At 37.3% G+C, this 25,928-nt stretch overlaps 1 protein-coding gene across 11 annotated transcripts in view; it reads right to left on the reverse strand.

Annotated features, from left to right (window-relative positions):
- The window catches only part of si:ch211-200p22.4 (phosphatidylinositol-binding clathrin assembly protein), a 71,629-nt gene that overhangs the window by 2,066 nt on the left and 43,635 nt on the right, over nucleotides 1-25,928 (reverse strand). For 3 of the 11 annotated variants that reach the window (XM_056268675.1, XM_056268676.1, XM_056268674.1), the window contains 15 exons: nucleotides 24,787-24,893; nucleotides 22,733-22,774; nucleotides 22,295-22,315; nucleotides 19,919-20,004; nucleotides 17,848-17,983; nucleotides 15,912-16,045; nucleotides 13,102-13,199; nucleotides 10,273-10,383; nucleotides 7,843-7,974; nucleotides 7,521-7,551; nucleotides 7,263-7,413; nucleotides 5,770-5,796; nucleotides 3,882-3,938; nucleotides 3,656-3,772; nucleotides 858-1,459 (listed from right to left, as the gene is read on the reverse strand). In XM_056268675.1, coding sequence (XP_056124650.1) covers nucleotides 1,445-1,459; nucleotides 3,656-3,772; nucleotides 3,882-3,938; nucleotides 5,770-5,796; nucleotides 7,263-7,413; nucleotides 7,521-7,551; nucleotides 7,843-7,974; nucleotides 10,273-10,383; nucleotides 13,102-13,199; nucleotides 15,912-16,045; nucleotides 17,848-17,983; nucleotides 19,919-20,004; nucleotides 22,295-22,315; nucleotides 22,733-22,774; nucleotides 24,787-24,893 — 1,265 coding nt within the window. In that variant the 3' untranslated portion in view covers nucleotides 858-1,444. The remainder of the gene's footprint in view (nucleotides 1-857; nucleotides 1,460-3,655; nucleotides 3,773-3,881; nucleotides 3,939-5,769; nucleotides 5,797-7,262; nucleotides 7,414-7,520; nucleotides 7,552-7,842; nucleotides 7,975-10,272; nucleotides 10,384-13,101; nucleotides 13,200-15,911; nucleotides 16,046-17,847; nucleotides 17,984-19,918; nucleotides 20,005-22,294; nucleotides 22,316-22,732; nucleotides 22,775-24,786; nucleotides 24,894-25,928) is intronic. The other 8 variants (XM_056268677.1, XM_056268683.1, XM_056268681.1 and 5 more) reach the window with 8 other exon arrangements.

Raw genomic sequence — 25,928 nt, forward strand, 5'->3', positions numbered from 1 at the left:
TAATCGATTTTTTCCAGTTAATTTTTTACCTTTATAAATACTTTTATAAAAGAAATAATGCTTTAAATAAAACAATGTTCAATAAATATGCAATGATGGTAAAAACGAGGTAATACTTTTTAACATTAAATTAAAATCGCCAGTAGGTGGCGGTAAGTCACTGTCTTTATGAGTGAGTCATCCGTCATCGAGTCATTCATTCATTCAGTATCAAACACAACAGTCTATGGTAACAAAGCAAGTGGCTGTATTTATGAACGGGTCATTGAATCTCACGATTCGTTCAAAGCCACAGATTCGTTCTCGAATCACCACTGTCTGCTGCCGTGGCTTTTGTTGCAAAATAGCAATAATATGCAATAATATGATCAACATTAAAAACACTGCTGGATATCAGCCTGTATTGATCGCAGATTTAGTCACACAAACAGCGCAAGCGGCTCGTGACAGAATAAAGACCAACTGAATGACACTTTAATTAATGTAAGTAGAAAATCTCAAATGAAGATCACTGAACTCCAGCTTACTTGTCAGTGTTTTCAGATCATCCGCGCTTCTTCAGCAGTGTAGAGAGCGCGCGCGAGCATGGTTGCCAGATACTATTGACAAGACCGGGTAGAAAGCGTGTTATTTTAACAGAAAAGCTCTGACTGGGGATTTAATTATTTAAATCTGGCAACCCGACCGTAAGCATGAACGGTCGTAAACACCGTCTGTAATGTGTTGTTGTCTCCTTCTCCGTACGTGAAATTTAAGACCTCCTTATTGGAAATTTCAGATTTTAAGACATTTTCAGACCTTAAAAACCGAAAATGTTATTTAAGACCTTTTAAGACTTTTTAAGGACCCGCGGGGACCCTGCTTAAATAATGGGTCAAATTCTTTCCTGTTCTGTTCTGAAGTGAGAAGCCAGGGCATTGTGTTAATGAACCATTTAAACGTTTATGATATAGCAACCTGCATTTTCTTTGGCGACATTCGCCATTTTCCTGAACTCAGCACAGGCATCTTCATAACACAGCAAAAGATGACAGTACCAGAAAGTCCACTGTAATGGGCTTCAGATTTAATTAATATTAATTGTGAAAAAAAGAAAAAAGAAGAGTGCTTGGTGCATGGTAATTTAATACCGGCAATAAAATCCACGATTTCCATGATGTATCACACCTGCCAGTAGACACAGTGCCCCAGGCAAGAAATAAACCTCAAGAGATGAGAAATGAAACATTGTGTGCACTCTCATTTGGGGGGTGTGTGTGTGTGTGTGTTGGGTGAGTCGTTTCAGACAGTGAGGTAAGCATTCTTGACACAAATACATTTCTCTCTATATGCACACTATTTCTTTTTGTCTCGCTCTCCTTTTATCCGGTGGTATTCGGATCCTCCTCTCACTTGCTTGGTGTTCCTTTCAGCCGTCTTGTTTGGCGCTCTGCTGAAGTGCTGCTTACATGAACTGCATCTGTAAAAAACACTAAGAGTTATAAATGAAGAAAACAGCATCAAATCGCTCAGCAATGACAGTGTGAATGCAGCAGTAATGAATGTCTGTTAATGGAGCATCTGTGTACTTGCCACACTCATGGAACTGTGTGTGTGTGTGTGTGTGTGTGTGTGTGTGTGTGTGTGTGTGTGTGTGTGTGTGTGTGTGTGTGTGTGTGTGTGTGTGTGTGTGTGTGTGTGTGTGTGTGTGTGTGTGTGTGTGTGTGTGTGTGTGTGTGTGTGTGTGTGTGTGTGTGTGTGAGTTGGTTTATGTGATTTATGAGGACACAAATTTGTATAATGACATGTGTATTACACTGGTATTACAACTTATGGGTGGTTTATGAGGAGATTTCAAAAGTCCTCATAAATCAAATGGCTTAAAAAACATAAAAAACTATGTTTTATTAAAAAATTAAAAATGCTGCATGTCTCCTGTGATGGGTAGGTTTAGGGATAGGGGCAGTGTAGGGGGATAGAATATATAGTTTTTACGGTATAAAAACCATTACGCCTATGGAGAGTCCTCATAATGCTGTTGCACCAACATGTGTGTGTGTGTGTGTGTGTGTGTGTGTGTGTGTGTGTGTGTGTGTGTGTGTGTGTGTGTGTGTGTGTGTGTGTGTGTGTGTGTGTTAGTTTGTCACAATACAAATTTCAGTAGTTAAATATAATACCAATGAAATTTGATAACTCTGAATGCCGCAACAAAAACTAATAGGCTATTTAACAATGCTTAATTTAACATTTCAAATAACAATATAAAAGTAATACTTTTAATAGTAATACTTTACTTTCTGTAAAGCTGCTTTGAACTTATGTGTATTGTGAAAAGCGCTATACAAACAAATGTGAATTGAATACTAGGGCTGTAAATCAATTTAAAAAATGCATTAAATTGTATAGATTTCCGTAATTAAATCCTATTACCATCTCGAAACATTTTCACATTGACTTTCCAAATTAATATGGAAGAAACATAAAGATGGTACATTCAATATTTTAAATATTTGTTTAATGGCATCTTTTTACTAAGTACTATGAATGAAGGTCAGTATTACTGATACCAATACTGATACTGATGCTTCTATTAAATGGATTTGCTTTCCATCTTTGGGTATACAATGAGTAATTATAGACATTCAACATTACAGTATAATTAAAAGCCAGACCTACACTGCAAATTATCAGATTGTTTTTTTATAATTTTTTAACAATTACAGAACATTCAAAACATAACTTTTAATTGAAGTGAACTTGATGTTCTATCAGCTCAGATCATGTTTACCTCTTATTAAAGTTTACTTTACACATTAATTTTCAGAATAAAAAGGCAAGACAGACATATAAAACATTAGCATAGCTACTTCAGGAATAAAAAAAAAAGAATGTGTTAATTGCTATAATCACAGGTTAACACATTAAAACGCAAATATTCATTTTTCTCTCCCTAATGATATTTTTCTTACCCATAATACATTATGCCAATGCAAGATTTCTAAATTAAGTCTGTGACGCTGTTCACGTGAGCACCACGACACGTGTGTGCTGCTGACGCAGGAGCCGGACAATACTGAGCCGGCATTCTGACGTAGAACCCGGAAGCGCTGCATTGTTTACAACATGAACAGCGTCAGAGACTGACAAAGAAGAGAAGAAATTGTTGAATAAAGTATTTCCCTTTTTTTTTGCACAATAAGTTCTCTCGTCGCTTCATAATGTTAAGGTTGAACCACTGTAGTCACACAGACTATTTTAACGATGTCTTTACTACCTTTCTGGGCCTTGAAAGTGGTAGCTGCATTGCAGTCTATGGGGGCAGGTAGAAAGTATCAAAAATATCTTCATCAAAAAAAGGTCTTACAGGTTTGGAATGACATGAGGGTGAGAAATTATGACAGAAATTTCATTTTTGGGTGAATTAACCCTTTAAGTTTCAGTCTGTTGTTCAACTGAGAGACAACTACCGCACCGATGTGAAAATTTGTTTTATTAGAGCACTGATGTATTGATTAAATGTATGTGAGGCCAATGTGTGTGATATAAGTAGATTAACTGGTGTGTGTGTGTGTGTGTGTGTGTGTGTGTGTGTGTGTGTGTGTGTGTGTGTGTGTGTGTGTGTGTGTGTGTGTGTGTGTGTGTGTGTGTGTGTGTGTGTGTGTGTGTGTGTTTGTACCTGGGCTCCGGGGATGGGGGTGAAAGGGTTAGTGGGTCTGAGAACAGGCTGGCTGTACAACATGGGTTGTTGGGTCATCACTGGAACCCCTCCCATCTGTCCCAGCTGAGGAGGGACCTAAATCCACACAGAAACATAACATCCAGTGTTAATTTCTTTTCAGCCATTGACCATTTAATTCATCTACATAATATCCATGTAGCCACTGTAAGGTCACAGTGCTCACCATTCCATACACAGGCACTTGAGGTGTTGTCATGGGAAACGCCATGGGAGCAGGAGCCTGTGGGTAAAAAAAAGTCACAAATCAACCATCAATGCGCTGACTGATCAAACAATGCTGCACTGATTAAGCGAACAACGACATACTGATTAAACACTACCGTATGCTCATTCAACACCATTGTGCTCACTAATCAGGTTCATTTAAAGATCTGGTTTAATTGCACTTTTGTTCCCACGACAGGTCAGGGGTACTTAAACTTTCCTGCACAGAAGCCTGGACTGGTCCATTCAACACATGCAACACTGGAGCAAAAACATATGACTCAAGGATTTGACACATTCCTATTACTAAAAGTTTCACTGAACAATGACCCTTCAAAAGTTTGGGGTCAGTGTGATTTATAAAAAAATAAAATAAAAAAAAGAAGTTAATACTTTTATTCTGCAAGGATGCATTAAATTGATCAAAAGTGAGAGTGAAGACATTTATAATTTTACTAAAGACTTCTATTCCAAATAAATGCCTTTCTTTTGAACTTTCAATTAATCAAATCAATCATGGTTTTCACAAAATTATTAAGCAGCAAAACTCTTTTCAACATTGATAATAAGAAATACTTTTTGAGCAGAAAATCAGCATATCAGAATGATTTCTGAAGGATCATGTGACACTGAAGACTGGAGTAATGATGCTGAAAATTCAGCTTTGTGTCAATGGAAATGGTTACATTTTAAAATGTATATCAATGTAGAAAAGTTATTTTAAATAGTCATTTTTGATCAAATAAATGCAGCCTTTCCAAAACATTAAAAAACAACTTACCAACCCCAAACTTTCGGATGGTCGTGTATGTCTGAAAGAGTTTTCCCTAAAACACTTACTTACCTGAATAACTGTCATGCACATAAAAGCCTAACACCTCATTTGACACCTTATTCTGAACATGACAAGCATTGATTTTTACTCATTGGCATATAGCATGTATTCATCAGTTTTGAATCGTAAGCAAGTTACGTAAAATGCAGTCCCTAAACACACACATTTGCACAGGTCTGGTTTGCAAGTCAAAAGATGGATGCATCAAATGCTACAGAAAGGGCACGAGAGACCGAACAAACATCTATATGTCACAGGGAAATCAACATATGACATTTTCTGTGTTTATCAGGCATGAAGTGGAAAAAGAGGGTGTTGGAAGTCAGAGTAAAGGCCTATTCGCACAAGAGTATCCATTTTCAGCCTCTTCACACAGAATGTAAAAATTGCCTTTGGGGCATAAGGTCTGGAACCAGAGACTCAAAGAGACATCAAACTATTGTTTTTTAATTAATCTCAAGAGTACATGAAACATAAACAGTCACTGTGGTAAACAACCTCAAGCTAATGCAAAAACAATGCACCATATTATTAACAGCTTTGCCATAATTATTATTAGTTAAGGATTCGCCAATATTAAAAATCTGCTGTGATGTTTCATGTTACGCTTTTGTTTTAATCTATAAACTTTTTTTAACTATTTTGTCTAGATACATAAAAAAACAGTCAAAACTAAAATCAACCATTTTAAATTATACAAGTGATTTTAGGCATCACAACATTATAATTTGACAAGGGTTTGTATGTTGCTTCAAAGCACATGAACAACCAGAGTGTTTTTCATTTTCCTTCATATACGCAAGCTTTTCTAAATAACTAACCATTTTCACCCATGATTCATATCACTTTACTGAAAACTTAATTCATTAGACTGAAAAGGTGTAGATAGAAATAAAAAAATTAGGTGTGGAGAAGGAGAGTGTGAAAGAGAGAGAAATGTGAGGGAATAAGAGTCGATCCCTCTCAAATGATACTCAAGATAATAGAATTTTCAGTTATAGGAGGTACTTACATAACTAGTATAGAACATTCCAGTCTGCTGGGTTAAGCACAAGAAAGAAGATCGAGAGAAAGACAGAAACATACAGAGTGAGGAGAGATGAAGACGTTAGACGCGGGGAGGAACAGGCCAGAAAGATGCAGACCCACAGAAAAGGTGGAAGGAGACAGAAAGAAAGACATTGAAGGTTAGTCATTCACAGACATCTGCTCTCTCTCAACTCATGCAGTTCAGAGGTCAATCTACACTGAACGCCCTGAGTGAGACAGAAGAGGCGCCAAAACCACATGTAAACAGCTAAATCATCTCATCTCCTTCCTGTCTCAGAACACACTAACACCTCACCTGCCCGACTGGATCAATACACACAGCTTGAGAACAGGAAGTTAACACACTCACACTCATATTTCCTGAAAGTACACAATATAGTATAATAGTAAACAAGAGTAGAACTTGCCATCTCAATACTACCGACATCTAAATGAAATCTGGATATTTGCTGTGAATTGAGCTTTCCAGCTGATGGATTCCTTTATGCTTATAAGTTTAAGAGTAGTTGAAATGATGTGTGTGTGAGAATAAATCTGTTTACATATACAAGAATGTCTGTATATATTAAGTAGTGGTTAAATCTACAGTTATCCGGTCACAGGGTGATCAAGACATCAGGAAGATCAGGACATCAGGAAGTAAAGGACCCTTAATTTTGCTACGACCCTACTTACATGGCTACAGTACTAATAAATAAATGGACATGAAATATTGAGTGAAAATTATTGTTATGTGAGAAGAAATAGAATGCAGAGTGATATGAGAGACAATAAAAACTGCACAGAGATGTAGGAAATCATTTGCCTCGTAAATTATAGTTTAGTGTCCTTTGTCCAAAACAATTCGACTGCAGAAATCAATCTATTAGTGTTCGAATATACACTACCATACAAAAGTTTGTGGTCGGTAAGAAATTAACACTATCATTCAGCAAGGATGCATTAATTTGATCAAAAGTGACAGTAAAGACTGTTAAATTGTTACGAAAGATTTATATTTCAAATAAATGCTTTTATATTTCAAATGAATGCTTTTCTTTTTAACTGTCCACTCAAAGAATCCTGAAAAACTGCATCAGGGTTTCCACAAAAATACTAAGCAGCAAAACTGTTTTCAGCATAAATAATAATAAGAAATGTTTCTTGAGAAGCAAATCAGCATATTAGAATGATTTCATGTGACACTGAAGACTGGAGAGATGATGCTGAAAATTCAGCTTTGTAATCACCGGAATAAATTAAAATGAAAATTTACAATATATTAAAATAGAAAATAGTCATTTTAAATCATATTAATATTTGACAATATTACTGTATTTTTCATCAAATAAATGCAACTTCTTTCAAAAATCTTACTGACCTCAAACTTTTGAACAGTAGTGCAAGGATGTTTAGATGGCTGTATATTAGTGTGTATGAGTGAGTGAGTGTTTGTGTGCATGTTTGTGTTCTCACCATGTGTGGCATGGGCATGGCGGCAGGTGGCATGGCAGCGGGTGGCAGGGGGGCGGGGCTCCAGGCAGTGGTGCTGCTCATTGTCTTAGACTGCCAGTTAGTACCACCAGTCAACTTCTTCTCTCCAGGCTGAGTCCAATGCATGTCAGATCTGCATGCAAACACACAAAGAGAGTCAGAGAAGCTAGACACTGCCTCTTATAACAGGTTGAAGCACACAACCAGAAATGATTCAGATAATTCAATTTAAATCCTCACTTTTTGACTAGTGTTCCCCCAAACTGCAGGTCTAAAAAGAGAGCGCGAGAAAGAAAGAGACCGTTAGAACAGCCTCACATCAGCGTAATATTGGAAGACTTACAGCAGTGGAGGCATCAGAGACCTATTCATTTCCCATAAGCTGGGTTTAATTCATCTCTGTCCCATAAGCACACACACATAGCATCTAGCACCATATGGCTGCTGACTCTCTGTTCAGTAGAGTAGCACAAATGCAATTTGAAGGTCAGGGACTTATGACCAAGTAAATAAAGAAAGCCACACAAACAGACAAATAATGCTGCGAGGGAAAGAGACTCACTGCCTACGAGGTGAGCCAGAGACGAGTCCAGGTCATTGGCCAGCAGTTTACTGTCTGTATGATGGGACATGACCGGCACCTGACTGTGAACCGTCACCGTGGGCTTCAACAAGTCTCCTAACGCATCATAACCTGAAAAAAAAGACTGATTATTCCATTGATGAATCCATTAAAATATTATGAGAGTGACAAGCCACTTAATTTTGCTGCAGACTGGCACCTAACCAGAAGCGACACATCAAGCGACCAGCAATAAAAGCTATTAAGGACATTTCATCAAGAGTTTGGTTACCAATTCTGCGGTGTTGAGTTTTTTTAATGAATTAGGTATCGGTTAGACTTGACCAAACCAAATTCGCTACTGTGTGTTAGCCGTGGTTGTTACGATTAACCCCTAAAAAAGGGTCAAATTTAATTTGTACAGATGAACAGCAGTATCAGATCAGTGTTCTGTATTCTATTGGTCTTGGGAAAGAAAAAACAGGATCAGCACATGACAACTCAATATAACTGTACATGAAATATCATATACGCTCTCAATGGAAGTGAAAATGTCACACTGAGTAGCTGTAACACTTTCAGTATGGACACATAAATTGCTAGTTGCTGGAAACTTATCGCATTGGGCTGGTTAGATCATAAGTGTTATAAAGCAGACAGACAGGAGTAGGAAGAGAAAAAAGCGTGCTGAAGTCCTGCTGATCTTTATAATGATGTGAGCAGCGGGGATGAGCCCCTGTGAGGCCACTCATGGCATGACAAAAGACCCACAGAGATGTAGAGTAGAGCATGAGGTCAGGATGGGAGGAACCACACTGAGATCTAAGAGGAAATAACATGGCAGGGGTCCTTAAAGAAACGGGAAATTTATGACATCCCCTTTTCTTCTTATTGAGGCATTAAATTCAACATGAAAACAAAATATTGGCCCTATTTACCTTCTTAATACATGTTTCAGGTCTTATTGTGCATGATTAATCAGTGAAAAAAAAAGTCTTTGTAATTATCATTAAAATGTAATAAATCTTAAATGATTTCCCCTTTTTGGCTGACATCACATAGGCCACACAGGATATTGATTAAATGTTAACCAATAGATATTTAGGCTTCGTTTTGGACGTCTATTGTAGGTAATGCAGCCTGAACTTGACATATAACATCCACAATTTTTTTACCCTTTCTAACATTGACTGCAAACTATCAGCTCTGTCTCCATTTATATATAGATAGTCCACTTTTTACGATCCAAATAATATCAAGTCTTATACGGAATATTTGCTTATATATTTATATTAAGTTAATCATTTTCTGTAACTAAAGTAAAAGCTGAAATTAAATAAAATGTGAATATTAGACAAATTAACTTAAACTTATTAAAACTTATTAGAAATAGAAAATATTCAAATTAAAGCTACTGTAAATATAAATAGAAAAAACTAATAATAAATGACAAAAGCATATACAATTGCAAAAACTTAAAACTAAAATTAAAATAATTTATAAAATTTATAAAAATAAAAGCCAATTCAAAATATGAACAAATATTCTACTATATTTGTATATAAACAATACTAAAATAGCACTGTTGTGAATGTCATTTCATGTTGACTCAAACAGTTTCATTAATTGAAGAGGCCTCTGATGGTTTTAAAATGGTAAATAGCACAGGGCCTTTTGCTAATTCTTTTAGTAAATGAGAGAAAGCGAGAGAGACAGTCTGCTGACACATGACATATTTATACAGTTCTACTTCCTGCTTTGCCAGCAGGAACAAGGAGGCCAAAAAAAAAAAAAGAAGTACACTCACCACATCAGATCAGCCATTACAACCCAGGAAAGAGCAAAAAAAGAAGAAAAAGGGGTGGGTGGAGACAAACAAAAAGAGCAAAAGGTAAGAAAAAAAGAGGCCAAGGAAATAAAAAAGAGAAAGGAAAAGAGAGAGAGAGAAAGAGTATATTGGTGAGTGGAAATGAGTGTGAGTCTGCGTTCTGTGTTCAGATAAGGAGTGTAACAAGCGATTAACAGATGGAGAAAAATGCCAGTCAGCACCACTAACACACACACACACACACACACACACACACACACACAGTGGATGGATGAGGGGATGATAACAGACTGTCCACAGCCACAGAACAGCGAAGTGAGCGAGTAAGTGGCGGGAAAAAAGCATGAGCGTTTCCCCAAAGAACATTCCCAATCTCTCCAGAACCGAGTCAGGCGGGCAGGTGCTGCAGCCGGCTGCACAATTCGCTTCAGCTTTCCAGCAGCAAAGCTCCACAAACTCACCATACAGCAAAACCAGCAGAAGAGATTTATTTTGGGTGAAGGTTACTAAGTTTTGCAGATATTAAGCGCCACAGCAAGGATCAAACCTTTAAAGATTAATAAGCGCAGTTATGAATAGATCACACTTGTGAGATATTTTACCAGCTGATGGCTTCACATCATTATTGGAAGCTTTAGTCCCAAATACAGCATCAAAATCTACATTCATGGTGGGAATGGAAGCCATGGGATGAAGAGTGCTGCTCTCTAGACCTGAGAGTAACACACACACAAAACATGGACAGATGTCACACAACACATTAGGATTGTTGCTCTGCAAAATACCTGATACTATTCCCTCATCTTTTGACCACTAAACTCCCATGACTTTTCCAGGCATTTGAGATTATTGGAAAAGGATGGAAAAAGTTCCTTAGCAAATCCCTATCAAAATTTCCTTGACATTCTATTGATTTTCATGAAATTTTTTTTTCAACCTGAAGGGGAGAATCAATCAATCAATCAATCAAATAATCAATCATAATTGCACCAAAATTAAAATTGTTTCAAATTAAAGTTCAAATTTTCATCAAACATAATAAGCCAGTATGTGCATGTCTCATTTGTATACTATCGTTGAAAAGTTTAGAGTCACTGAGGATTTTTTTCAGCAACGGTGATTTAATATTAATAGTGACAGATACTTATAGTTACAAACGATTTCTGTTTCAAATACATGCTATTTTGAGCATTCTATTCATTAAAGAATCATAAAATAATATATATTTTATGGTTTCAACAAAACAATGAAGCAGCACAACAAAAAAGTAAGAGATTTATTACCGTCCCCAAACTTTTAAACGGTAGTGTGCATGACCTCTTTTCTGGCAATATATTACAGATGAGCCACCATTTAAATTGATTCTAGAGATGCACAATTCATCAAAATAAAATCGGAGTAATGATATGCCCTATTAAATCACTGGCTGGCTTGTTAATCTAAAATGGCCTATTATTATTCTTGTTATTTTGTAGTTTTTGCACATGCTATTTTAAAAGTGATTTTATGTCTTTTTGCCTGGATATCTAAATAACAGCAATAGAAAATGGTAAATGTTCATCATATCACAATTTTAAATCTCAATGCCTGTCATAGTAAATCGCAATATAATTTGGCCAAATTGTGTAGCCCAGTTAAACCTGGACCATTTTACATGCATACTGTATCCTATATATTAAAGTTTCTGATAACAGTTTCCATCCATCCAAGAATGCCGATTTTGTCTGAAAATGTTATTAAATACCATTTTCGGCCCAAGTGCTTCAGACAGCCGAAAATTCAGTGGATTCCTATAGTTATTGCACAATTTCTAATGTAAATAACAATATACAGCTTAAATCTGTGCCTGTGGCTCTTTCTCACTCCTCTGCTCATTACTCAGCAGTCCTTCCCTCTTTTTTAAAAAAACACCTCATTCCTCCATCTGTCTACATTGGTGTGTCTTTGCGCTGTTAGTAGTATATGTGGGTCTCTAGAGGCCTGAATCTCATTGTGCGTCTGGCTAGCCCTCAGTGCACCTGCCCACTAGCTGTAAAGCGTACGCTCCAAGTGCATGCTGTGACCTACAAATCCTGGCATAGTTAAGAGTCTGGCAGTGTGTCTACACTCTGTACCTTGTGTCCTCGATTCACACTATCCCAGCAGATGTGCTGAACTGCTGAAAATGAACTTCTGACACTAAGCAAGGCTCCCAACCACAGAGATACTTCCTCAGCGTAATGGTACCCAAACCGGTCACGCTTCCGAATATCTAGAAAACATTGTTCTAAACCGACACAATAGGATGGATGGGTACGAGGAATAAAAAAACGAACACACAAAAACACTCATCTAGACAGCACTTCAGGACATCACCGGGCCTACGATGCTCTAAAATGATTCCTACAGCACTGTCCTAAATGACGCACTTGATGTGGACTTCTCTCAAGTGTTTTCGTGAAGTCCACAAAATTGTAGGGCGTCTCATTTGTGATCATATAAACTAGAAGAGTGCTCCCTTTGTAGTTGTGATGTACTCTTATTATGCATTTTTGCAAACCAAACACCACTGCACACTACAACCCAACAGTCTATACGACATTACACTACCTGTCAAAAGTTTGGAATAATTAAGAGTTACGTTTTCAAAAGAAGAATCTCACTCACTCAGTCACACAAGAAAAGTCTGCACTTATTTGATCATACAGTAAAAACAAAAATATTGTGAAATATTATTAACATTTTAAAGAACTGATTTCAAATGATTTTAAAATTTTAAAAAATATTGTTCATTGAACTTTCTACTCAAAGAATCCTGAAAAAAAAGCATCACGGTTTCCACAAAAATATTAAGCAGCCGAGTCAGAGTTAAGATTGATAATAATAAGAGCCATTATTAAAAACTGAGCGCCAACAATTATTGATAATAACTGAGCAGAAATCAGCATATTAGAATGATTTCTGAAGGATCATGTGACACTGAAGACTGGAGTAAAGGCTGCTAAAAAATTCAGCTTTGCATCACAGGAATAAATTAAATTGTAAAATATTCAAATATAAAAACGTATTAAAACGTACACAATATTACTGTTTTACTGTAAATGCAGCCTTGGTGAGTATATAAGAGACTTCTTTCAAAAACATTACAAAAGTATTTATTCCACATTTTAGTGTACAAAGTGTGAACTTGGAGGACACCCAGGGCTCATGGCAGCACTTGGTAAAGGGGACACAAATACAGCTTGTAAGGATTTGAAACAGACAATGTACATAGGAATGAACTAGGAAGTGAACGAACAAATAATTAAATGAACATTTACTGCAAGTTAACAAAGGATTGATCTGTTCTAATGATTTTTCTGAGACTATATTAAAGGTCAGCGATCTAAAGTGGTAAAGCAACAGAGGCGGCATTAGTGATGGGGTGTGTGTGTGGGTGGAGTGGGCCGCACCTCCCCAGGCACTGCTGCTGTTGGAGATAGGAGCGCTCTGCACAGCAGGAACGAAGGCAGGCTGGAGGTCAAACAAGTCACTGGTGAGGTTTGGCATGCTGTGGGAAAAAAGGACATTAGTTCAAGAGGAATACATTCAAATACTACCACATAGATTGTGTATATTTTGTAAATATATTGCAGTATGTTATGCTATTTTATAGAAAATGTAGTGTTGTGTGTGAAAATATTTGAAGGTTTTCCATTAACTAGATCAGAGGTTCTCAACTTACAAGACAACTTATAAGCAACATAAAAAATTTGGGGAGGGAGTAAGTTTTTATTTCATTTCAAATTTTTAAGATATTAATACATTCATTCAGCAAGCATACATTTAACTTTTACATTGTAGATTTCCATTTCAAATAAAAACAATTCGTTTGAAGTTTCTATTCATCAAAGAATCCTGATATAAGGTATTCCGATATCCACAAATATATTAATAATGAGAACCATTATAAATAATTGATCACCAAATCTGCATATTAGAATAATTTACGAAGGATCATGTGACAAGACTGGAAAAATGGCTGATGCAAATTCAGCTGTGCCTTCACGATAAATAACATTTTAACAAAATATTAAAATAGAGAGAACAGTTATTTTAAATTGTGATAACGTTTTGACAATTTTTACCGCATTTTTGATCAAATAAACGCAGCCTTGGTGAGGGAGACTTCTTTCCAAAAAAGCTCCAAGCTTTTGAACGATAGTACCGGTATATGTATACAGTGCTCCCCCAGTTTGAGAAATTATAAACTAGATTATTGTACAATGTCAAAAGCAACTGGACTGTTATTTTTATTGGTTTCAAGACATTGCACCAACAGGCCAAGTGGCTTCATCAATTTACTCAAGAGAGGCAGAGAATCAAAACAGCAAGTATTGATGTGTGTGTCCTTTTTCTGCAGAAGTCGACATCTAGAACTCCCTCCTTTCTGTCATGTACTGTATAGCACCTAAAAATGTTTCTCAGTCTTGCATTATGTTCTGTAAAAGGCTTGGTAGGGTTTGGGAAGGAATCTGAAGCAGAAGCTGGGGGGGTTTTCTCACAAAAAGTGTCCGATGATCTCCTTTTTACTTTGTCTATGCAGACTACATTTAGAGATACTAGTGAATTAACTTGCATGCCTTTTACCTGCATGTTCTGTAATGAGTTGTGTTGACGTAATAAAATGAGCCGACGCACAGCAATGTTGCAGTGGAAAAAAAACTTCACTGAGTTCGAGCGAGTGCCAAAATACGTACGGGGACAGCGAGTATCAGCTTTCCGTGACAGAAACGCATGTCAATATCAGGCTTTTTCAAAGCACGGCTGTGCCAGCGTGAGAGAAAACAACGGAGACGTGTCAATGAATGAACATGCAAGTACTCTAAAAGTGCAGGAAGGCAGCATCTATTTAGTGCGCACAACGTGGATAAACTACAACAGATAAACGTCAGCTGTGTGGACGAGATCGTCCACAATTCTCGTTTTTAATTGATACTGATATGAATTCTTATCCTAAATATCTTTTAATCTTTGCTGTTTTCTGTTACTGCCTGAACTTCACATTATATTTGTAGCGCAGCCATCCATAATCGCAGTAAGATTTGTACTTAACTGTCACCTTTAATATGTCACTTTTAATGTGTTTAAGTTTAGTAAACAAATAAACTTTCAGCTTTCAAATTGTCAATTTCATCTCAAAATACAAGCAATAAATGTAGTTTTGGTGCTCTTTAATGTCCTGACAGATCAGACAAACAGCATTTCGACCTTGCAAAGAGCTAGTATAAAACAACTTGAGAACTTTTTACCTCAAAAAGGCCATGCTCAAACTCGTTAGTCAGCTAGAAAAATAACTATAGAAAGGGGCATTTTGCTAAATATATGCACTATATATCACATAATCCTTATATTTGAAACATGAGAAAGAATTGGCTAAAAATTGAATTCAATGCCGCCAATATAATTGCATGTGAAGAGAAGCCATTCACCAAATTTACCGACCAGATATTACTAATGAAGAAAAATAGATTGGGTGTGTGCAAGACATACGACAATGTTTACAGGATGCATTAGGAGGAGGTCAAACTATACTCATTGGCCAAGTGATGCTGACATTATTATGGTCTGTGACACTGGCTCAGATTCTGTAGAAAAGAACAATTCTTTGTAACTGTGTGTAGTTCTCAAGTTGGAAAAGCAATTCAGCTCCTACTTTAAGTTAATCTTAGTTCCTTAGACATCCAAAAGATGTGACAACACATGACAAAATTAAAACACGCTTATTCTTTTGTTGCACTTAAAAAAATAATTTGCCGCCTATTTTTTTTTCCACTTCTAGGAGGCAATAGCTCCTTAATAGATTTTTTTTTGTCTGGAGCACTGTACAAGGCTTTTTCATTCTCACCAATGGCACATTTGGATTACATTACTGAGCACCTTAGAGTCCAGAGCCAAAAATCAGCAAACACCTCCAAAAAGCATTAAAAGTCAGACTGGGTGAAAAGATTGGGTCGTGACCACCTGTCCACATCTTAAGACAACCAACTCACATCACGAGATTCATGATGCCAACAGAGTTTAAAACCAGCAATCAAACCAAAAAGAGCCAAATGCAGTGTATAAATTCAACCAGATTATTCAAAATCTCAAACTTTTGGACAATGTGTACATGTATTTTTTATGCGTTTATGCTGTGTGTCATACATATTGTAGACGTACTGTGTTTTGTATTATCGTATGGTATAATATCTACTGCTGTCATGTACAGTATGTCAATGACCTGTTGGTTGAGGGTGGGCTTGTGGTGTTGGTGAACAGGTCCATGCCCGCACTGTGGTTGTTGACACTGCCCATAGACTGTGTGCTGGGGGAGGCGGAGGGAGTGTGTATGCCGATCTCTTTCAGACGCTGGTTCTATACAAACACACAAAACAGGAAAAAACATCCACAGAGAATGTAAAGTATGTAAAGACTGGGCTGTTTGGCTGAATAGTTGTGTAATGGTCACTGTAGAGCAGGACAGCACAGAGCATTTCCTTATCTGAGCTCTGTGAAATCAGACAGATTACAGCAACTCAGGCAGATGTGGGTCTGTGTTGTGGCTGTATTTTCTTGACGACCATGTTGCGTTTTGAATTATGGGAGGTACTTCTGGATTGGTGAACTTCTACTCAAAAAGACTGAAACAAATTATGATGTTGCGCCAAAAATAATCCTTATCAGTCAGTTTGACTGAATGAGCTGTCAATTTACCTTTGTTTTTATTTGCAGACGTCAGAAGAATAACGTAACGCTTGGTATTGTATTCTTATTTGATTTATTCTGCGCATTTGTGGTCTGCTCTCCCGATTTAATTTAGGATACATCCCATTAATGATTCATTGGAAAAATATTCACTCAGTGCTAACACTACATAATATACGGTAGATAGACAAATATTACAATAGTCGTTTCACGCGTCTGTAATATTGCTGCAGAAATAATCAAGATTTTGGGGTTATTCATGGTCTATTTTAGTAATCTGTTAATGCTTTAACACTTTTAAAGTTTCCTTTTAATGTTCGATGGTTAAAGGGTGAGTAGAATAATGTTACTTCATTGTACCCAGCTGTTTTAAAAAAAAAGGGTTTATTGAGCTGCCGCTGATAGAGCGAGCCTTTCACTGATTGTTATAGTTTAAAGGAAGTTACTCCCATAATTCGCGGAAAGCATCATGGGGCGTGGGAAAAAGGTGGATAAGAGATGGCTGAGATAAAAGAAGATCTCCCAAGTCACTTCCCTTGACAGAAACTAGAACAGCCTAAACCAACCATATGAAAAGAACAAGAAAAGTCATAAATCAATAATATGTTGGACCATTTCAAGCCAAGCAAGTCACTAGAGTAAAATGAGTTGCCTTTAGACCAACCAAAACCTAGAGTCATGTCTGGTCTAAACTCTGTCCATGCTGCCCAGTGTCTTAAAAATGCAACAACAATAATAGTTATTATTATTAATTATAGTCATATCGACACAAAATATTTGGCCAAATGCAGCCCTAAAAACAATCACAGCAAACCTAGAGCTTTTTTATTCATTTAAAATCTCATTTAAAATAGCAATCTTTAACAAGAAAAACTGATTTTGTTTCCAGTCCTAGATTTTCTAAAGAGAGAGGAAGAAAGTTGCGACATGTTGAGGTTTTATGCCTTTCGATATGCCCTTTACAACACTGAGAAAATGTGGAAAGAAAATAAAACACAGAAAGTGAAAGCGGTAGCAAGAAACCTTGCCCCTCCAGGAGTGTTGAGAAAACAATAAAATCACAAAGAAACACCAGTTCAATTTCACACAAACTTATTTGAACACGGGCTGTGTAAATATTTTGATGTTGGACTTTGAAATTGCTCTGAATTTTTGCACTATTCAGATACGGAGCCACGGTGCATCTGGGGATACATTGTACATTGTGCGAGGTATGACACTACCTCCTGATGGGGACAAAGAAGCTTGATTAACCTCGCTCACCACTTACTGCTGGAGGCTAATCATTGAAGGTACAAGGGCGTATTGTATAAACAATCATGTATGTGTAGGACACAATGTTCCCAGAACCCCAGAACAGCAGCTCCAATCCAGCCAAATCTAGGTTGCAACAGCCTTCTCTAGGAGGAGTTGGGATATGCCTATATTGTATAATCTTTATATTCTACATAATGGGAGAGATCATGGCCTACCTTGAGTGCTTGCAGCCGGGCTTGCTCCTCCTCCAGGGCTTGCTGCTTCTCCTTCTCGTCCATCCTGCTGGATGAGAAGGAGAAGGACATCCCGGTGTTGGACAGGGTCGACACCGCATTGGACAGAGTGTTGGCTCTGCAGACAAAAACAAAGATCCACACAGAAGTGAGATTTCCCTTTCATTTCTTTAAGACCTGATCAATTTAACACTGTTCACAGCCCCAAAAGAAGTCAGTATGTGGCTATATATAAATCTCTTGCTAATAGAGTGCCGAAGTGATGACGTCACTTTGTAGGACAACTCGGAAGCTAGCGGCGCATGGGTTCCCTCGATCGGAAAGCTATGCATTTTCCCCATAGACTTTTGGAAAATCGCAAAAAATAAGATCTGTGTTTAACTAAGAGTTGTGACCCTTACACGTTTTGTCTATCAAGATCATCTTTACAAGTTAATCGAAAATGTATACATTTTGAAGCCTATATAAAGTTTTAAAAAACCACAAGCAGGTTATAACTGTGTGTTCTATGTCATAGATCAAAACGTGAAAATATTTAGAGGCTTTGTTCACCACAGACCTTATTTCAGGCGATTTAGCAAAAACCCATTCAAAAATCCCATAGACTTTAGAGCGAGGGAACCGGGAGTGCTAAAATGCTAACTGACTTCCGCGTTTTGGCCTACAGAGTGACGTCGTAACTTCGGCACTCTATGGTTGTGGTTGCAGTATCAAGTGCTGTTAAGAGGTGGCTTACAGTAACTTAAATTTGACTACATATGTTTGTTTTTCTGTTTTAAAATGTTGAGATAATTGAGATGCCATTAGCCTAATTAAAAATTAAAGTTAATTGCCTAATAAAAGCTTTTATTTTACACAAAATGGGACGCTTATTGTGCCCACCATATGTTATTGTATGACCTCAATTAATATTATTCAATCAAGTGACTTTAATTCGCCATATTTATCAATAGCAGTGCAAAGTAATGGCAGTGAAAACCAAACACATAATACTACTAAGAAAACATTTTTACAGTTTTTAAAAATATATACACTACCGTTCAAAAGTTTGGGGTCAGTGAGAATTTTATTTTTATTTTTTGGAGGAAAGAAATCAATACTTTTATTTATCAAGGAATAATTAATTTGATCGAAAGTGACAGTAAAGACATTTATAATGTTACAAAAGTCTTTTGAACTTCCTATTCATCAAAGAATCCTAAAAAAAAAAAAAAAAAACCTGTACAACTGACAGACCAACAACTGTTTCAACGTTGATAATAATAATAAATGTTTCTTGAGCATCAAATCCTCATATTATACTGATTTGTGAAGGATCATTTGACACTGAAGACACTGACACTGGTGATGCTGAAAATTCAGCTTTGATCACAGGAATAAATTACACTTTACTATATATTCACACAGAAAACAGCTGATTTACACTGGAATAATATTTAATACTATAACTGATTTTTGTTGTATTTTTAATCAAATAAGCGCAGCCATGGTTAGCAGAAGAGAATTCTTTTAAAAGTATTTAAAATCGTACCGACCCCAAACTTTTGAACGGTAGTGTATATATAAATGTCAGTGAATGATAGATTTGGTAGGTTCTGTAAAAAGGCTTTCTGGGACCTGTTATGGATCAAATCCAATGATCAACGCTTTTCTTGTTATCTCTGTTCATTACCATTAATTCATGGTAATTCAATCCTTTTTTCCCCCATCTATTGATAAATATGGTAAACATGGAAGGTCAACCGTGCTTGCTTCATGCGCAAGAACGAACCTCATTGGTTCTCGCGCATCATGTCAGCGCAGTTGAGTGTGTGTTTACCATATTTGATGAGCTCGAAGTGAGTGGTGTGAATCAAAGCCTAAATTAAACCTGTTCAACATGTAAAGCAGTCGTGTTTGTTCAGAAGACTTGGATTAACAGCTCAATTCATATGGATTTATTCTACGAAGTCTTTATGAACCTTTCAAATGCGTGACAGTTTTATTTGGTTGACAATCACTTCACAGACTTTCCAATGTGATTCTGGATTGTTTGGATCTGTAAGGTTCGAACCTGTTGTCAGCGGAGAGCTCCTTGGTTTTCTTTCCCTCCAGAGAGGCCAGGTGCTGCTCAAGAGCCTCCAGGAGACTGCTGGGAGCCTGCAGGAGAAAAAAGACGAGTCAAGAACTCAACAGAAACATAAAGCATCCGGTTTAAAGAGTACGACACTCACACAGTTAAACACAATTAACACACAAACACCCACTCGATCAACCCAAGTTTCAGCAAATAATAACAGGAGCATGCTTAAAGCTTTTGTGAAGAGGAGTACAGGCAAAGGATAAACAAGCTCAGAAAACAAGAGAGAGGAAGAGTACAAATATAAAAAGAGAGGAAGTGGTATGCACACTTGAAAATCCAAACCTCAAACGCATGACAGACCCATGAGGTCACCAATATAAAAATCCATGACATTAAACTCTTTACACTGGCTTTTGGAACTAGTACTTCAGGATTTCTGCGAGACATTCTTGTGTTTTGAGTCGCAAATCTAACTAAAACCTTCCTCTGAGCCTTTTATACCGTTCTAGGGTTTTGTTTCCGAAAATAATTATCTTAACTACATGAGGAATCATTAAACGATCCAGATCAGCAAACACGGAATGTGTATGTTAGCACCTAAGAGCAGAGCACACACACCTCGTGCTGCTTCATTCAAATGAGAGCAAATGTTAGCACAAGCTCAGAGCTCACGGTTGGTGAAAAGAGCAGGTGCTTTGAGCCAAGTTTCCAGAACAGACAAATCGTGTATAAACTGCTCTTACGGACTAAGGGGAAGGTAAGCTCTTTGACTGAGCCTAGCTGGCAGCGCTGGCCAACATGTCTGGATCTGATCTAGGTTGGCTTTTTCTCCACATCGCTGAGAGGGCAGTTTGGGTTTAATCCATCCCACAGAAAACAGAAGCCAAAAGAGAGGAAAAATACATGTGCAGCAGTCTACAATTCAAATAGAAAACGAACATTTTAACTAAGTGGGAAAATGTATTACTTCCACAGAAGTGAGATAAAAAAGAGAGATGAAGGGTAACCGCTTTTAATTTGCTTCTTTCCTGTCTGATTTGATTTCCTTGAAGAGACGACGAGAACAGGCTTTTGATTAAATGGCTACATTATAGATGTGCATGCCGGTGAGACAAAGTGAGGTTACATGAATACTTCATCACAATCCTACAAACGAAGGGCCGCTGGGGCAGTTTTCTCACGTAAAGGCGAAACCAGGCATCGGGTAAAAAACATATAGCTCTCGTTTTGTGCTAGAGAGCTCCACCTTCTCCAACTTTGATGGCCAGGGGGTTTACAAGCATGAAGCCGCCATGCAACCCAGCAGGAGATTTGCTTTTATGCTGATCTGAGCCAACGATTTGATCAAACCATAAAGGGACAACTGTAAGTCTGGTCTCAGATCAGCAGAAAAAGCGATGTACAGCCATGCCTGCAAAGTGACAGGGCAGAGGAAGGCAGTTTGAGACACATTTAATCAGTTAGTCTGTTTTTAAAGGGATGAATCTACTGATGCAGTCGGGAACAAACTAGGGCTGGGAGATATAGCTAAAAAAGTTAACTCAATATTTAACATTTGATGATATTTGATATCTCAATATATACAGTATGTATTTGCTCTTAAATTAGTGACTTTTCATTTAAGAAATAATTATTTGGACCAGACTGTTTCTTATAAACATAAATATTATGGCTGGGCATTGACACAAATTTCAAGATTCGATTTTAATTAACAAGCTTTCAATTTAGATTAGATTCAAAATCGATTAATTGGGGTCTATCAGCTACAGTACATGACAAATTTTGTCAAAAGGAAAAAAAATGCTCTCAACCAATGCTGTAAACTATACAGGGAACCCCCGTTGGTACATCACTATAATATTAAAGGTAAAAATTAACTGATTTGTAGGCTACTTGCATTTAATTCATACATAAGGAAGCATTTATAGTAATAACGTTATAATAATATTTTTTTCATGACATATGCATGTTTCTACTAATTTTTTTATAAACATTTAAATGGTGGTTAAGTACAGGTTAAGTAAAAATACAATGAATATGCAACAGTGCATATATTTAGCAAAATGCTCCTTTCAAGACATGAAACGGATTTCGGTAAGTTGTACTTTATCTTTTTTTTTTTAAATACCTTTTCATGTTCTTTCATGTTTATTTTGTGCTACAAAGTTTTGTTCATTCACCAACTGAAAACAGCATAGACTAAAAGATCGATTCTTGGGATTACCTAGATTATCCTAGCACTAATAATTATTAATGATGCTGGTTAACAACATTTTTAATATGTGGTAAATATTTGATTTATCACCCAGCACTAGTATTAGCCCAGATTATGTCAAATACAAGCAGTGCAAATAACCCACCACCTACAAGGTAAGATCCTCTAGTCGTCTGAAAGGAACAATAAACAATGTGTTACCACACAAGGAAATAACCTTTCATTCAGTGTGTTAACCCCACTCTGTAATGTCAACACAGATATCAAATTTGCAAAGTGTAGATCCTTAAAGCTGTACTGAAATAGTGTGTGTGATCATCACTAAACACACAATTGAAAGAGAACTAAACAGAGAGAGAGTGTTTGATATTTGATCGAACTTTTTTAAACCAAACACAAGAGAGAACGTCTAAATAACAGTGAGCATGTGTACAAAAACAGCACATCAGACAACAAGAGATAGGACGAAGACAGGTGGAACACAGAGAGAAAAGAAAAAAGGGAGAGCGGTGGTGTGATGGACGACACAGCAGCAGCATAGTGAGGAAGAAGAGGGAAAAACAGAAAGTGGAGATGAAATGTACACTGACCTGAGTGAGATCTGGGATGTCACCCTGATCAATCCCAACTTGCTGTGTCATAAACAAAACAACAACAAAAAAGGTAAACAAACAAATAAACGAGGGGGAGGGGGGAAAATATGAAAGAACAAACATAACGGATCAATACCTCATGCAGTGACTTAAAAATGAAAGAAATAAAAGTAACAGTGGTGTGGCATGCCGAGAGCCACGGAGGACCAATGGGAACGGACACAGACATTGATAAGATCTCACACAGCTGACTGTGCCGTGTGGAGTGGTTAACATTCAAAAACAATTTTGACAAATGATGACTTTTAAATGAGACCCAATGGGGGTAAAACAGCAAATTAGACAAGCATCTTACATTGTGATGGACACTGACTCATTTTCAAATCAAATCCCTGAGATTTTTGACGCATCAGAAGAACAGCCAGTCTGAAAATAAACCAGACAGTCTAATGGCTGGCTGAATGGACGGAGCTGGGAATTGTGGGAAAGAAGCTGCTGCCTGAATGGAAATTCATCAGTGTCAGAGAGAGAAGAGGGAGGGAGAGTTCTATAAACACAGATCTTCTTCTGGGCCAGAAGGAGAGAGAGAGACAGGACTCTGAAACTTTAAAGGTCTCAACTTAAGCCGTGTGAATCCACAGTACGAATGACAGCCATCAACGACCACAGTATGAATGGCAGGAGACAAATGACAAATCTTTCCACACTGTATACAGCAGTCTTAGTGGGGTACAATCCATGTGCAGTGTTCCTGCACTTTTGGACCAATTACTTTCAAAGATAGCTTTTACAGTCGTTCATGATTACTGGATTCGGATTGTAGAGATTGCTGGGGGTAAATTTACATATCTGCACTACCGTTATAGGGTTGGTAATATTTTTCTTTTTGAAAGTCAATTACGCTCACCAAATCTGCATTTATTTGATAAAAAAAAACAGTAAAAAAATTTATATTGTGAAATATTACAAATATTATATTATATAATAATGGTTTTCTATTTTAATTTTAATGTTTTAAACAGGTATTTGTTCCTGTGATGGCAAAGCTGAATTTTACTCTTCAGTGTCGCATGATCCTTCAGAAATCATTTTAATATGCTGATTTGGTGCTCAAGAAACATTTCTTATTATTATCAAAGTTGAAAACAGTTGTGGTGCTTAATATTTTAGTGGAAACCAATATATATGTGAAAGTTTTTTTTAACAATATATAACTTTGGAAAAATTTAAATCTTTTGTAACATTATAAATCTCTTTAATTTCACTTGTGTTCATACTTTTTTACATTTTTTGTTATATCAAATATATAACAATATCAAATCAAGGTGAATATCAAATGAGACCCTAAATCGACAGATGCTATATAATGCTGATTCCAGTCTCTTTTTATCCAATGCCCATTTATCCGCGATTCATACGAAGGATGAAATGCAGTGATAACCAACCACTTTTGGCAGAGAAGGCACATGTATATGCTTATGGGCACAGTCCATGAGGATTGTGCAAGGCAATGTAATGCAGTGCCACAACACTAAATATGGTCTCTGTGCATGCAACTATCCAGAGAATATGAATGCCAGAGCATTGTGGGATAGAGAGATATCAGAGAGGGAGAGAGATATCAGAGAGGGAGAGAGAGAGAGAGAGAGAGAGAGAGAGAGAGAAGAGAGAGAGAGAGAGAGAGAGAGAGAGAGAGAGAGAGAGAGAGAGAGAAGAGAGATGAGAGAAGAGAGAGAGAGAGAGAGAGAGAGAGAGAGAGAGAGAGAGAGAGAGAGAGAGAGAGAGAGAGAGAGGAGAGGAGAGGAGAGGGAGAGGGAGAGGGAGAGGGAGAGGGAGAGGGAGAGGAGAGAGAGAGAGAGAGAGAGAGAGAGAGAGAGAGAGAGAGAGAGAGAGAGAGAGAGAGAGGGAGAGGGAGAGGGAGAGGGAGAGAGCGCAGAGGGGTCTAGACAGCCTGTCTAACCTCAGACCTGTCATATCAAAATACCCTTGATTGTGTGTGTGTGTGTGTGTGTGTGTGTGTGTGTGTGTGTGTGTGTGTGTCTCATTGGTACCTCAGCCACTTTAAGGAACTCTGACAGCTTGGTCATCCTGTACAGAAACTTTTTATAGATGTCCAAAGCATCTTTACACTGGTTTTTCTTCATATCAAAGTATTTCTCTGAAAAGGGAAGAGAGAGAGAGAACAGAGAGAACGATTAGCAGAGCGACTCAAATAGATAAAGACTGCAATTACCCATCAGAGGACTGTCAAAACACTCTGGGCTGACGGAGACAGGGGCATATAAAAGCTGCTGTAATGGTTCGCTCAAGGACAGCTAGCACTCTAATGCCTTTTCAAATTATCAACCTAAACGCCATATGTTACAACATAAAACAAAACAATTAAAATCACGGAAAAATTACTGGCTTAACGACTGAATAATAGAGCTCGAACAAAGAGCTTAAAAAAATCTAAAACTAAATCTGAGCTCACTTCATTAAAGGGTCATGAAACCCTAAAACCTATGATACATTTTTTTTTAATGTTATCAGAAATGTACACGTTGCACATCAATGCAACCAACAATAGCACTCGTTATGTTTATTATTAAAGTCCCCATAAAATCAAAATGGATTATTTTTTGGCTTTTAGTATGAATATGTTAGCCTTAAGGTTATCTATAAGCTAATGTGCTCCAAAACAATGACAAAATTCGCATTTAGAAGATTTAAGCATTCAAAACTTACAGTCTTTCACTTCCGCCAATATGGATCAACGATTTTGATGACATTGCCCTGCACTTCAGCTTCTCATCAGATTTTTTGTCCAATCAAATGCTCTCTAGAATCTACAGCATCCCGCCCCAAATAGACGCCGAAGCTGTGGCTGAAATCAGTCACTTGTTCACACTATTACTATTCTATATAGAAGATAGGAAACGATTCAGATAGTGTAAATATGTCTTTCCATTGGGGAGAATCTAGTGCATAGTCTGCTCCAGTCCACAGACACAATAGCTAAAAGTGGTTATTTTTTCTTTTTCTGAGCCATTTCGTTCTTCCGGTTTAAAAAGCAAAGTTGAACCAATGTCACGAAAATTGAGGCTCAACATCAACTGTACAGTTCTTTGCTCAGAAAACAGAAAGACTTAACCCCTAAAGCAGAGCGTGAGAGAAGAACGCTCTCTAGAGTAAGAGGGAGTAGATTACTCTT

The sequence above is a fragment of the Rhinichthys klamathensis genome, unplaced genomic scaffold (assembly GCF_029890125.1).
Source record: "Rhinichthys klamathensis goyatoka isolate OS25496 unplaced genomic scaffold, OSU_Roscu_1.1 h1tg000275l_1, whole genome shotgun sequence".
Taxonomy (NCBI): domain Eukaryota; kingdom Metazoa; phylum Chordata; class Actinopteri; order Cypriniformes; family Leuciscidae; genus Rhinichthys; species Rhinichthys klamathensis.